Below are 12,938 nucleotides of genomic sequence, written 5' to 3' on the forward strand. Positions count from 1 at the left end.
CCTGATTGTCCCCCTCTGGAGGCAGTCAATGGTAGCTTATCCCTGCACTAGACAGCCTGGCTAGTTATCACAAAAGACACGAGTGCAGAGAATTATTTTCAGAGGTTATATAATTTCATTTTCCCTTCCATCTCCATCCTGTCCAAAGTTTCCCAATTCTCCACCCAATCAAGAGGAAAGCAGCAGCACTAGAGATACAAAAGCTGCTACAGAAAAGACTCGTCCTGGAAGTTCCACCAGACCATAAATGATTCAGAAATTACTCAAAATTCTTTTTAGTGCCAAAAAATCAGGGGACTGGAGACCAATTCTGGATCTCAACAACTTGAACAAATCAGTTTAGCATTCAAAGTTTTGGATAGTCACAGTTCAGTCCATACTGTCTTTTCTAGGCAAGGATAATTGGATGTGCTTGAAGGCCATCAAAATGCATACTGCCACATAAAAATGAACAGGCGATCAGAAGGTTCTTGCTCTTTCAGCTGGTAACCAGTCATTACCAGTTCAAAGCTTTGCCCTTTCTTCTTACCACAGCCCCCAGGATGTTCACCAAATTCATGGCAGTGGTGGCAGCTCACTTGAGCTGCAGGGATTCCATGTGTTTCCATACTTTGATGCCAGGCTAATTACCTCTCTGATGAGGCATCTACTTATATTTGCAAGAAACCAGGTACTCCAAACTTGCTTCCTTTGGGAATTGCAATAAACTACAAGAAATCTCAGTTGCATCCTTCACAAACACTGAAATTCATAGGAGGCAAATTTCAGTACAGTATCTGGGATAGCCTCCCTTCCCCTAAACAGAATTCAGACGTAAAAATTATCCACACCACCAAAATTTCAGCTTAACTAATTCTCCAAGCCTTGGGGTCAATGTCATCATCCATAATTCTTATTCCCCTGGCAAGATGATATATAAGAATTCATCAGTGGTTGCTAGCATCCCAATGGTCGAATCTTTATCAGAATGTCAGTTCAAATAAGGATCACACAGACATACAAGAAGGTACCTTTGGTGGTGGATAAAATCAGACCAGCTTTTAAAAGGCCATCCATTCATTCTCCCGCATCCCAAAGCAATAGTGACCCCTGATGCTTCCAGGATGGGGTAGGGAGGGGGCACATCTTGGAGAAAACAATCCAAGACACTTGATCCCCTGAAGAGGCCAATTTGCATATAAATGTCTTGGAAATGAGAGCAGTGGTTTTAGCATTGCAAGCTTTTCAAGATGCTATGCCTCTGGGAACAGTTGCAATCCAAATGGACAGTATGTCATTAGTTTGATACATTAACAAACAGAGGAACCATGTCTTATCCTTTGTGTCGAGAAGCCCTCAGTGTGTGACAGTGGGTGATTTCATCCAGTTGCTTTATTATAGCAATGCACGTTCTGGGAAAGTCCAATGTGACAGCAGACAAAATTGAGCAGGTTCATTCTTTTACCTCACAAGTGGTTTCTCAACAAAAAAGTGACAGGCGGGGAGTCATTGATGGACGCTTTGCTCGAAGTTTGGCTCTCAGATCTTCTCTATGTTTATCCACAAGCCCCATTAATTCCCAAATTCCTACAGAAAGCTGCAAGGTTGAAGAGCAAAGCATTCCTCATTGCACTTTACTGGCCTTGACAGTTTTGGTTCCCCTTCCTTTGGCCTCATCTAATTTACCCGCCTTGGATTCTGGATCCAATTCCAGTCTTCCTGTCTCACCCAACAGGCATGGTTCACCCGGATATCTCAAACCTAAAGCTGACAGCATGGTTTCTTCACTTCCATTAATAGCTAGACAAACTATGCTCTTGTTCCCTGTTCGTCATATACTTTTGTCTTCTCATAAAGCTTCCACTAGGAAAATCTGCAAGAGTAAGTTGAAAAGATTTCTTTGTTGGGTGCATCAAAAAAAAATGTTGATCTCTTTTCAGCCCCTACGCCAAATATATTAGAATTTTTGGCAGCAATGTCTAATGAGGGAGCTAGCTCCTCTACCATTAAAGTTTAATTGGCAGCAGTTCCTAACTTTCATGTAGGAGTTGACATTTCTTCTCTAGCTTCGTGTAAGATGTGCAAGGCCTTTCTAAGAGGTACTATTTTACTTAGACCACCTTATAAAGATCCTACCCCTCCATGTGACTTTAACCTTGTGCTGCAGGCTTTAATCCATTCCCTCATAGGCTGGAAAATGTGATCCTAAATTTTTGGGGTCTATATTAGATCAGCGAAACAGCATTACAGCGAATGACGTTTTGCCAACACATATAGACCAAAATAGCGAAGGCTCAAGTCAGCAATTTTTTTTCCCAGGGAAAAAATCGTTTGGCCTGAGCCGTGACCTTGCCCTTTACTCCACTCTAGTGCGATCTTTGAGGTGGTATATTTAGTTAGGAAGGTGTGGGGGGCACAGCCCCCCCATGTTATGTTTGAAGTGGTGTGTATGTTTTTAGTGCAAGCAATTTCTTTCCCAGGTTTTGTGTGCCATAATAAAACAGTCTTTCTGATTTTGAAGCTTGTCTGTTTTGATTGACTGAGATAATTCTGGATTTTCCCACATCAGGATATAGATGTATTATTTGCTGGACTTGAAAAGAATCTGCTCTCTTGTGAGAATGCTGACTGACTACAAGAAGGCTGTACAAGGACATACTGCTCCTCTGTAGTTGTCACAGGTTAATTTAGGTTTGATATTAGAATGATGACACACTTGATGCCTCTCAGTAGACTTATTTAACCAGGTCATGTAAATGGCTTTATCACGGATACATGCTTTCTACCTTTGTGTTTAAAATTGGAAAACATTTCCTCATGACGTCTGCTTATTTCCTAGGTTTAGCATCCCCTGCATCAGTTACTCCAGTAGCATCACCTTTAAGTATGAAAATAAAAACTAGCTCGCCAGTCTTAAAACCTCAGGAAGGTAAGTTCTGATTCATGAAAGGGTTTGTATTTAATTTTGGACTGCTTTTGTATCGTACTAACGTTGCATGCCGTAGCTACATAACATTAGTGCAATATTGCAAAATTAATTACTAGAGACATTTCCAAAGTACAGTAGGTGAAATCAGTACCGTTTTCTGTTTTAATTAGACATTGAAGCCAGGCCAGATATGCAGTTGGAATCTGATAAAAAGCTTGATAAACTTGAGTCTTTCTTGGGTAGACTGAACAACAGAGGTAAGCTGTTTCTTCTTACTTAACATATAAAGAGAGGTATATATGTGCACACATACAGACACCAGTATGCTTGTATAAATATTTTAAACAGTCTGGTACTTCAGCACAGATGACTAATGTTATGAACTGCAAATTAGCACCATCCTGAAGTTCTGGTTTGGATTCTTATTTTTCAGTCTTTGTGCTGTGCAGTTGTGAGAGAGTTACTTAACCCAATAGCGCTGTGGAGTTGCCCCTAAAGAGACTCACTTGTGCCCAGCTTGTTTACCTGATTGACAAGTTAAAAAAATAAAAATAATACTGTTGTTACAGAATTGCTTTGTCATAGGCATCCTGTTACTTATCACAGACTCGTTTTGCGTCTTTATCGCATTTTTCTAATCTTCTGGTTTGCCTTGGTAATTGATTCCCTTTTCAGGAGTGAATTGAGGTTAATTACACAAACATAGGGTACAAAACAAAAAAATAAACATTTGTATACTGTACCATCTTAAACGTAAGCATATCAAATTTAGAAGTCTTTCAGGTAAGTGCTCAAAACAAATGTATGTAATGCAGAACAGTTATGTAGTATATCCCAGTATGTTGGGTTACTTTGAGTACTGGTCTCTTCTTTTTGGCTTTCTGCTTTAGTGGTTTACATTTTTGATTAGACTGTTTGGGGCAGTCACTTTTGGTGTCAAATCATAGAGAGCAATTGCTGTGTTCTTTTCTTGGACATATTCCAGTGTAATCTCGCAACAATTGTTGTTTTTGTTTTTTTACAGAAAGGGAAGTCTTAACAGTTACTTTGCATGAGCAAAGTAAATCAGAAAGACTGATCATCTCTAGTGTTTCAAGAAAGAAAAATAAGTTTTGCCAGTCACTAAACAAAAGATGCCCAGATGATTGGACCATTGTTTCACCTTCTGTTATGACAAGTGCAACAAATCTTTGTAGGGCAGAAGTCTTCTGAGGCAACAGCAACATTCACAGGATATTTCACAAATCCTTCTGTAGAAACCATTTTAGAAGCTGGCACATGGTTTGTAATCCACACCTTTACTAAACATTATTAGGTGGAGACAGTGTAGGAGAAGGATATGGTTTGGCCCAGCTGTGATATAGGTGATCCTTTCATTTGTCAGTATTGCTCTGGGCTAACAGTCTGCTTGAGAATCTACCTTGAAGTTATGATTTACCATTACAGTGAACCTTCCCTTTAGAGGAAAGAAAGTTTAGTTGTAGGATGGAGGATACTTCCCATAACAGTACAGTTTAAGATCTTCAAGGAATGGTCACTGTGGTAGTAAAGATACTCTGCTTTCACCCCCCCCCCCAAGAGGATTGTTCAATTTGTTTGAAACTGTTGATCTGAAGTAGTTAACTTCATTTGATCAGCAACCTGTGGGTTTCGGATCCGACAGCATACCAAGCTAAAGCTATGAGCTCCAAGCTCCTCCCCCTTACCCATATTACCCTGCAACATCCTTCTAATCCCCAGATCTCGTTTGCCGCGGCTTTGCCAATCACGGGATTCTTCGAGCTCCAGGTGAGTGTAGCCAATTCTTATATTTTTCTAAAAATATTTGGGTAGTCTAATTGGTTAGCTGTGTGTGTGTAGTATATTTAGATATTATTTTTCTTCTCAACTAATCTATCCCCCTCTTATCCTTGGTAATATCTATCCCCTAGTAGGCCTTTCTTTTCCCTTTAGGTGTGCGTGTATGCGAGGGTATGGCTGAAAGCCAGAAAACTACATTTTCTAAGTGCACTGAGTGTGGCCATATGCTGTTGCCAGCAGATGGTCACGCTCAGTGCATTCTTTGCTTGGGGGTTCCCCACCTTTCCTCATGCTGCCAGATCTGTGCAGCCTTTAATCCCTGGGCCTTGTGAGATAGGAAGAACAAGCTGATTCTGGCGGGTCTTCTACCCGTGGAGTCAGCTTCTTCTTCTTCCTCTTCCCCCTATGTAGCAATAGCCGCAGCTGCGGTTGCCCAACCATCTGGCCCTCCTCCCCTGTCTGGGATTCACCCTCCCACCTTGTCTCGGGGAGAGCGAGAAGCAAAAAAGGGCAGAAAAGAGAGAAGGGGGAGAGAGAAAGAGAGAGAAGCCACAAATGGCGGGCCGAATTGGACCCCTCGGCCCCTCCCACTAAGGTTCTCTCTTCTCCGTTGAAGATTACCAAGCCTTCCTCCCCATGGCTCCGTTCCCCACGCATCTCTCTGGAGCCGGAGGAGGAGGGCCCGACCATCTTCGAGGTCGTCACATCGGCCCTCCCGGCTGGCTTCGGCGGCCTCTTCCAGATCTACTCGTAGCCTCTCGGAGATAGATATGGACCGGATGATGCGTCGCTTCTTGCAAACTCAGCTGCAGATGGGAGTGTTGCTGCCCCCCCCCCCCCCACGGTGGGGAGTTCAGCACCACTATTTGCTCTGATAGCTCCTTCTCTGATCCACTACCAGATTTTGGAGTCTTCGGATCTGAGGAGCCTCGGAGTCAGGGAGTTGGCGCCGATGGTTATTGCTACCTCAACGCCGGCCATGCCCTCGAGCTTATTGGATCCCTTTTCAGATCCGAGCTCTCGGGGCCAAGAGCCGGGCATCGGATCTGAGGGGCGAGTGTATCTTCGGCTCCTTTGTGGTTGGAGCACACCGCCCACTCGGGTCCGAGCACTTCGGCTCCGACACTGATCCCTTCATCAGATCTGAGGGTGCCGGCCACCTGTCTTAGAGAGGCCGGTTCCCCATCGGCATTCGACGTTGTTGAGAGGGTTCTCTCTAGAGGATAGAGACCCCTCACTCTTTTCTCAGGGTCCTCCCCTGCTCCTTCGAAGCTCAGTTTGTTCTCCATCATCCAGTCCCAGGGACAGCCTGTGTCGTTGACGCCCCAGCCAGTTCCCCTGGAGGAACATGAATCCGTTGGTGATGCCCCCTTGGACAGTCCCCCCGAGGAGATTCCTCACAAACGCCTGTGCAAAAGGAGGCACTTGGACTCCCCTGAGTCCCTCACTAAGGATACAAATTTGGAGAAAGGGGAAGGTTCTCCCAGGTCACCCCCCAACATCTCCTTCGGAGACATTATGGAAATGCTCCGCCAAGGGGGGTCCACCCAAAGGCCTTCCTCGGATGAGTCAGTATTTCTGGAGGTGTTCGATACAGGCACATCTACCTCTTGGGTGCCCCCCCCCCCGGCCGACCCCCTGGTCGACCCGATTACCACCAGGGCGTGGAAGGAACTGGACACTGGAGAGCCGATCCCCAGAAGACCTGACAAGATTCTGAGCCCCCCTGCAGACAAAGCTTTGTGGAGCAAGGGTTCCCCTGTAGATGCCATGGTGGTGGTGGCGACGGCCAGTGAACAGGAACTAGCTCAGGACAGTTCTTCAGTCCATCCCCCTGACAAGGAGTCTCAGGTAATGGACCGTATTGGAAAGCGGATGTTTGCTTCAGTTACCTTCTCTATTAGGGCGCTGAATTACTTGGCCCATGTAATCAGACTGCAGTGGGACCTGGTTAAAGAGTATGCTGAGTCTCCCCTAGAGTCTATGTTGACCGAGGATAAACGGACTTTCTCGGCTCGTATGGCCACTCTCAAATCAGTGTCTAATAGTCTGTGCGGCTACTCTCCCATGCCATGGAAGGAGCCGCTAGAACTAGCGGGTCTGGTATCGCCTTAAGGCATCATGCCTGGCTTCGGCTTTGCAATTTCTCAGAATCCTTCGTGGCGTCCTTCGTGAATGCACCCTTTGACGGGTCTACCCTGTTAGGGAAGACACTGCGCGAGACACTGGTCCAGAGTGAGAAAGATGGGAAAACGCCGTCAGCTGTCAGAATCCGCTTCTCTACTCCTCAAAGGTCCTTCTCCAGGAACCAGTGAGGGCAGAAGATGTGGTTCCGGAAATCTCAGCAGGCCTGGTACGCTCAGGACCCCTTCTTCCCCAGAGGCCAAGGGGGACAAGGTGGTTAACTGCTCAGAGGTAGAGGGGGACCGATGAACTTCGGGTCATGGGAACCTTTTTCTGACCAACCCGCACAGCAGCCCTGAAGGGTTGCCTGACTTTTCCTCTCTGGAGGCAGTCGGGGGGCGTTTTTCGAGGCACCTGGCTCAGTGGGAGTCCATCACAACATATGGCTGGGTGCTTCAGATAATATCCAGAGGCTATTCAATCCTCTTCATAAACAAGCCCCCTTACTCAAGATGCCTCCCAGATGTTTCACCCACTCAAAGGGAGGCCGCAGCTTTGGAAATAAAAAAGCTGTTAGAAAAAACGAGCCATCCAGCATGTGCCCCCAGACCAGTCCGGATTAGGTGTTTACTCCAGGTTCTTTCTGGTGCCAAAAAAGATGGGGGACTTAAGGCCGATCCTCGACCTGTCTGCAATGAACCTTTTCATTGCTAAAGGGAAATTCCGGATGGTTACGCTTCAATTCATCCTGCCTCTCTTGCAGGAGGAGGACTGGATGTGTTCCATAGACCTCAAGGATGCGTACTACTATGTTCTCATGGACAGATGGTCCAGGAGGTTTCTCTGCTTTCGGCTAGGGGCCAGTCATTACCAGTTCAGGATCCTATCCTTCGGTGTCACCACAGCCCCCAGGGTGTTCGCCAAGGTCATGGCAGTTGTAGCGGCCCACCTGAGGCTCCAGGGCATACTGGTCTTCCCGTACTTAGACAACTGGCTCCTCACCGCCCCCATCAGGCATCTACTCTCTCTAGCCAGGGACTTCTTCCTCCGTTTATCATCCCAGTTGGTGATCACTATAAATGTCAAGAAGTCGTTCCTCCAACCTGTTCAGCTTATAGACTTTATAGGGGCCAGGATAGATTCCTTTCAGGCCAAGGCTTTCCTAATGCCAGACAGACTTCACAGCATGACTCTGCATGTACTAGCTCTTCTTCAGTCTCCTGCTCCTCCAACAGAGTTAGTCCTGAGAGCTTTGGTGTCCATGGTGGCAGCGATCAATTTTGACCCCTTACGCTCGTCTACACATGAGGGTTCTACAGTGGACTTTGCAAGTCCAGTGGTCCATTCTACACCATCCACTAGACTTGCCGATTCCCCTCGGCAGGGTTTGCTGGAACTCCCTCATCTGGTGGCTCCAATCCCAAGCCCTTTGGGAAGGACAACCTTTTATGACCCTACTCGAGGCCACAGTGACCATGGACACCTCCCGCCTAGGGTGGGGAGGGGCATTGTACGGGCAGGACTGTCCAAGGCATGTGGACTCAGACAGAGACCGTTATGCATATAAATGTACTGGAGATGAGGGCTGTCCTTTTAGCATTGCAGGCCCTTTATGCCTTCCTTCCTCTGGAGACTATTGCGATCCAGTCAGTCAATATGTCAGTGGTCTGGGTATATCAACAAACAGGGGGGAACCAGGTCTTACCCTCTTTGCCAAGAAGCCATGAGAGTTTGGGAATGGGTGATCTCCACCAACCACTTCCTGTTAGCAAAGCACATTCCGGGTCGGTCCAACATTCTGGCAGACAAATTGAGCAGAACTATCCTCTCTCCTTGCGAGTGGTCTCTGAATTCTTCCATAGCGGAACAGATCTTCCTCAAGTGGGGTCAGCCTTGCTGCGATCTCTTCGTATCGCCTTCCAATGCAAATTGCAGCAAGGTTTTTCACTCTAATTCCCCAGAGATGCTCTAGTCCATACATGGCCACCTGGACTTCTTTATGCATATCCACCACTTCGCTGATGACAGCATTTTTGCAGAAAGCTCGTCGGTTGGGGAGCAAGATTATCCACATAGCCCCATTCTGACTTCAAGTCTAGTTCCCCTGCCTATGGTCTCATCTCATCTCATAGCTCCTCTCTGGATCTTGAATCCCATTCTGGATCTGATCTCTCATCCCTTGGGAATGGCCCCTCCGAACCTGGATGAGCTCAAGCTCTCAGCTTGGCTGATCCAGTTCCCTTAGTTGCCAGGACTCCCGGTATCTCTTCCCTAGTCAAGTCCATTCTGGTGGTGGCACATAAACCCTCTACTAGGAAGATTTACAATAGTAAATGGAAAAGTTTTTCCATTTGGGCTTCATGTAAGAACTTGGATCCCTTTACTGCTCCTATTCCAGCGGTTCTAGAATTCTTATCTCATATTTTTCAGCAGGGGGCCAACTCATCTACTGTAAAGGTTCAGCTGGCTGCTATTTCCCATTTCCATATTGGGGACAACTTTTGTTCTCTCGTTGCTACCAGAATTTGTAAGGCCTTTCTAAAATGTACCTTTCTTTTGAGACCCCCTGTTAGAAATTCATCCCCACCGTGGGACCTGACCTTGGTTCTTCAGGCATTGGTTGCGCCTCCGTTCGAACCTGCAGCTTCCGTTGATCTGAAATTCTTGTCATGGAAAATGGCCTTTTTGGGAGCCATTACCTCAGCCAGGAGAGTGTCGAAGCTTCAGGCTCTTTGTATCAAACCTCTATACCTTGTATTTCACAAGGACAGGGCATCTCTTAGGACTAATCCCTCCTTTCTTCCCAAAGTTGCTTCCGAGATGAACATTAATCAATCCATTAATTTGCTGGTATTTTTCCCTTATTACCAGAACAAAGGCGAGTATAAACTTCATTTACTGGATGTTCACAGACAGTTACATTTTTATTTACACAGGATGGCTGTCTTTCGTAGATCTGACCAACTTTTTGTCTCCTTTGCAAAACCTTTTCTAGGGAAACTGGTTTCTAAAGTGACTCCTGCCAGGTGGATTTCGAGTTGTATCCTCTTGGCATATAGAGAATCTGGCTTGCCAGAACCAATGGGAGTTCATGCTCATTCTACGTGTCCTATGGCAGTGTCTGCTGCATTCTGGTTTAGAGTTTCCCTGGATGACATTTGTTCAGCGGCTATCTGGCCATCCTCTCACACCTTTATTTCTCATTATAAACTAGATTTGGTGTCTAGAGGAAGGGCTGCTTTTGGCTCTGCAGTTCTCCAGAATAGTCTTCCTTGAGGGCCTCCCAAGATTTCGGGTAGCTGGGGACTCTGTCCTACAGGTTGCTGATCTAATGAAGTTAACTAATTCAGATAAAGAAGTTATGTACTCACCATAACGTTCCATCTGAGTAAGTAACTTCATTTGTCAGCAACCGTCCCTCCCTCCTTACCCCTAAACTGGATGGTTATTTAGCTGAGCTTGAGGTTTGGATGCTCGAGTTTTGTTTTGTCTTTGAGTCAGGTTTCTCAGGTTGTTAGTTTGTTTTTGTTATTTTGTGCAGGTGGCAAACGCGATCTGAGGATTGGAAGGAGGTTGCAGGGTAGTATGGGTAAGGGGGAGGAGCTTGGAGCTCGGATCTTTAGCTTGGTATGCTGCTGGCTCAGATCAGAGTCGGATCCGAAACCCACAGGTTGCTGACAAATTAAGTTATCTACTCAGATGGAACGTTATGGTGAGTACATAACTTCTTTTTTAGCTTGTTCTTTGGTTGTGTTCAAAGTTTTATTAGTGTAGATTTATAATATCCCACAATCACAATCAGTGAAGTGAAGAAACTACTTAACACTGATCTTTGTGGCACTACCCCATGTGCTTACAAAGATTTCATAAAATGCAGGCATAGGACCAATAATAACCAACCTAGGGAAGATGGGTCTGCTGTTTAGAAAGCTGGCTGGAAAGGAAGACAAGATAGTTGAGATAAAATCCTAATGATGACCTTCTTTAGATCACTTTTTGCAGTAGCTGGAAGTATATGCCATGTGTCCTGTTAAGGATGTTGAACATCTGGCTAGACTGCAAATCTTAGGGGCCCCTTCCTTATGGACTGTATGCCTGGCCTAAATACCAGATTATGTGCTGGAAATAAGGTTGTGTAGGCATGCATAAGTCATAACTTTCTTGGCGTATGTATGTTTATATGCAGACTTCTCATAATCTTTTGGGATGAGTATCAGTGGTTGGCTTCACCTACAGTTTGGGGCAGATAAGTTTCCCCACTGAGGAAACATTCTTTTCCTTTGGAAAGTTATGTAAAAAATGGTGTGTCTGTCAGAAAGGGCAAATGTTCTTGTGGTAGATAGATTCATTATAAAGGTCATCCGTACTTCCTGTGTTTTCTATCTAGATGAACAGGATAAAGTTAGGTCCTGACAGGTTTGGCTTTCCTTCACTCCTAAAACTGAGTAGTTGGCAGAATTTGTTATAATATTTTCTTGAGAATAAGCACCTTGGGGGGTTTGTAGTGTGCAGTCATGGTGATGGACTCCTTTAGCAGACTTGCCCTTCAGCAGAAAGTGAAAATAAACATTTTAAAGAGGTTTCAGAAGAAACTCAGACTTCCCAATCTGTTTTTGTGGTCTGGGGCTGTGACTGTTGTGCTCTCATGGTCCCTCCAGCATGAACTCATGAGGCCACTAAGGCCTGGGAACATCACAAGTCCATTCAGATTATATGTCAGGCTGAATTTGCTTGTAATGGAGAACCAGGCTTTTTTTCTCTCTCAGGGCCTGGATGGTATACACAAAGTACTGGTGAAGGAGGGTGTCACCAGGTCAGATGTGGAGATCCCGCCTCTGGATTCCTCATCTAAAACCATAAGGTTCAAGACCCCCTGAGAACACACAAAAAAAAAAAATAAACCCCTCCTTATTGTACCCCTTCAGGGCAGAAGGCTTCGCAGGAGGATTGCTACAATTTTAATCAGGGCTTGTTCGAAGCAGTCCCGTTTCTGAAGCCTTCTCTTCCAGCTTCTGCCCGTATTGTCAGAAGAGGTTCTATCTGAATCTGATGTTGAGGTTTTGGACTGCATATCATTTATACATCCCTACTCATTGTCATAATCTGAAGATACTATCTTTTCCACTTCTGTCAAAAAATAAATTTCTTTTGGGGATACAATCTAAAAAAAATGAAAGGATGCTTGTAGTGGGGGAAGGTAAATAGGTGTTAAAATCTCAGAAAACAGAGATTACTAGTTACACAGTGTGGACTCCCCAAAATCATTTGCTTTTCTGTCTTGTTTTAGGAGCTTTCGAGGATGCCTTTGTTTTAGATTCTGTCTCCTCAGACTCCCCACCCTCCTGGCCACAAGAAACCTGACAAATTTTAAAAGACACCTGACACAAATTCCTCTATTTAAAAAAAAAACAAAAAAAACCAAGCATCAGACCCTGTTGTTTGTTTAGTTGGGAACAGAAGTCCCAGGGCCTTGTCAGCTGCTAACCTTGTCCCAAGTAAGGACAGCCGTGCCTTTGATAGATTTGGGAAAAGGCTGCACATCCTCCACACTGGTATTTAGAGCAGTCAACTACCAAATGCATTTTTAAATATTGCTTAATATTGCAACAAACCCTAGCTAGCCTATATAAGTTACACACTAAGTATGATTTACATGACTTGTTAAAGTGTACTTTCCATGTCAATACATATTCTGTTGTATGTGCTTATGACACAATGGATGTTGCTTGTGCTTCTGTAACAGGTAGTTTACTGTACAGGAATGCCTGGATAATACTTCAAAGTTTCCTGATGCTATAAAGGCTCAGCTTTTAAATGTTCCACTTGACAAAGACAGTCTTTTTGGAAACTCATCTGCTGAAGTTCTAAAGAAGCTGGAAGAAAGAGGGAAATTAATACAAGGAGTCAAGCAACTCATCTATATCCTAATCCTAAATGCCTAAAGAATTACTCTTCCTCTTTTGACCCCTTTTGAAAGTCTTAAGTCCTCCCTGCAAATGCCCACTGAACAATAGTTTAAGAAAAAAATGACAGGGTGACTCAAAAAGTAAAGGACAGGACTGCCAGTGTCTTATTACATTTACCCCTCACCTCAGCTTTTATTCTC

The 12,938-nt window shown here is 44.9% G+C and overlaps 1 protein-coding gene across 9 annotated transcripts in view; it reads left to right on the forward strand.

Moving 5' to 3' along the window:
- SVIL (supervillin) overlaps nt 1–12,938 on the forward strand; it is a gene marked incomplete in the record, with an annotated part of 2,930,183 nt that overhangs the window by 2,108,932 nt on the left and 808,313 nt on the right. For all 9 annotated transcript variants that reach the window (XM_044066681.1, XM_044066680.1, XM_044066686.1 and 6 more), the window contains 2 exon segments: nt 2,819–2,908; nt 3,079–3,165. In XM_044066681.1, the coding sequence (XP_043922616.1) occupies nt 2,819–2,908; nt 3,079–3,165 (177 nt within the window).

The sequence above is a fragment of the Protopterus annectens genome, chromosome 3.part1 (genome assembly GCF_019279795.1).
Source record: "Protopterus annectens isolate FY-2018-M chromosome 3.part1, PAN1.0, whole genome shotgun sequence".
Lineage (NCBI taxonomy): Eukaryota > Metazoa > Chordata > Ceratodontiformes > Protopteridae > Protopterus > Protopterus annectens.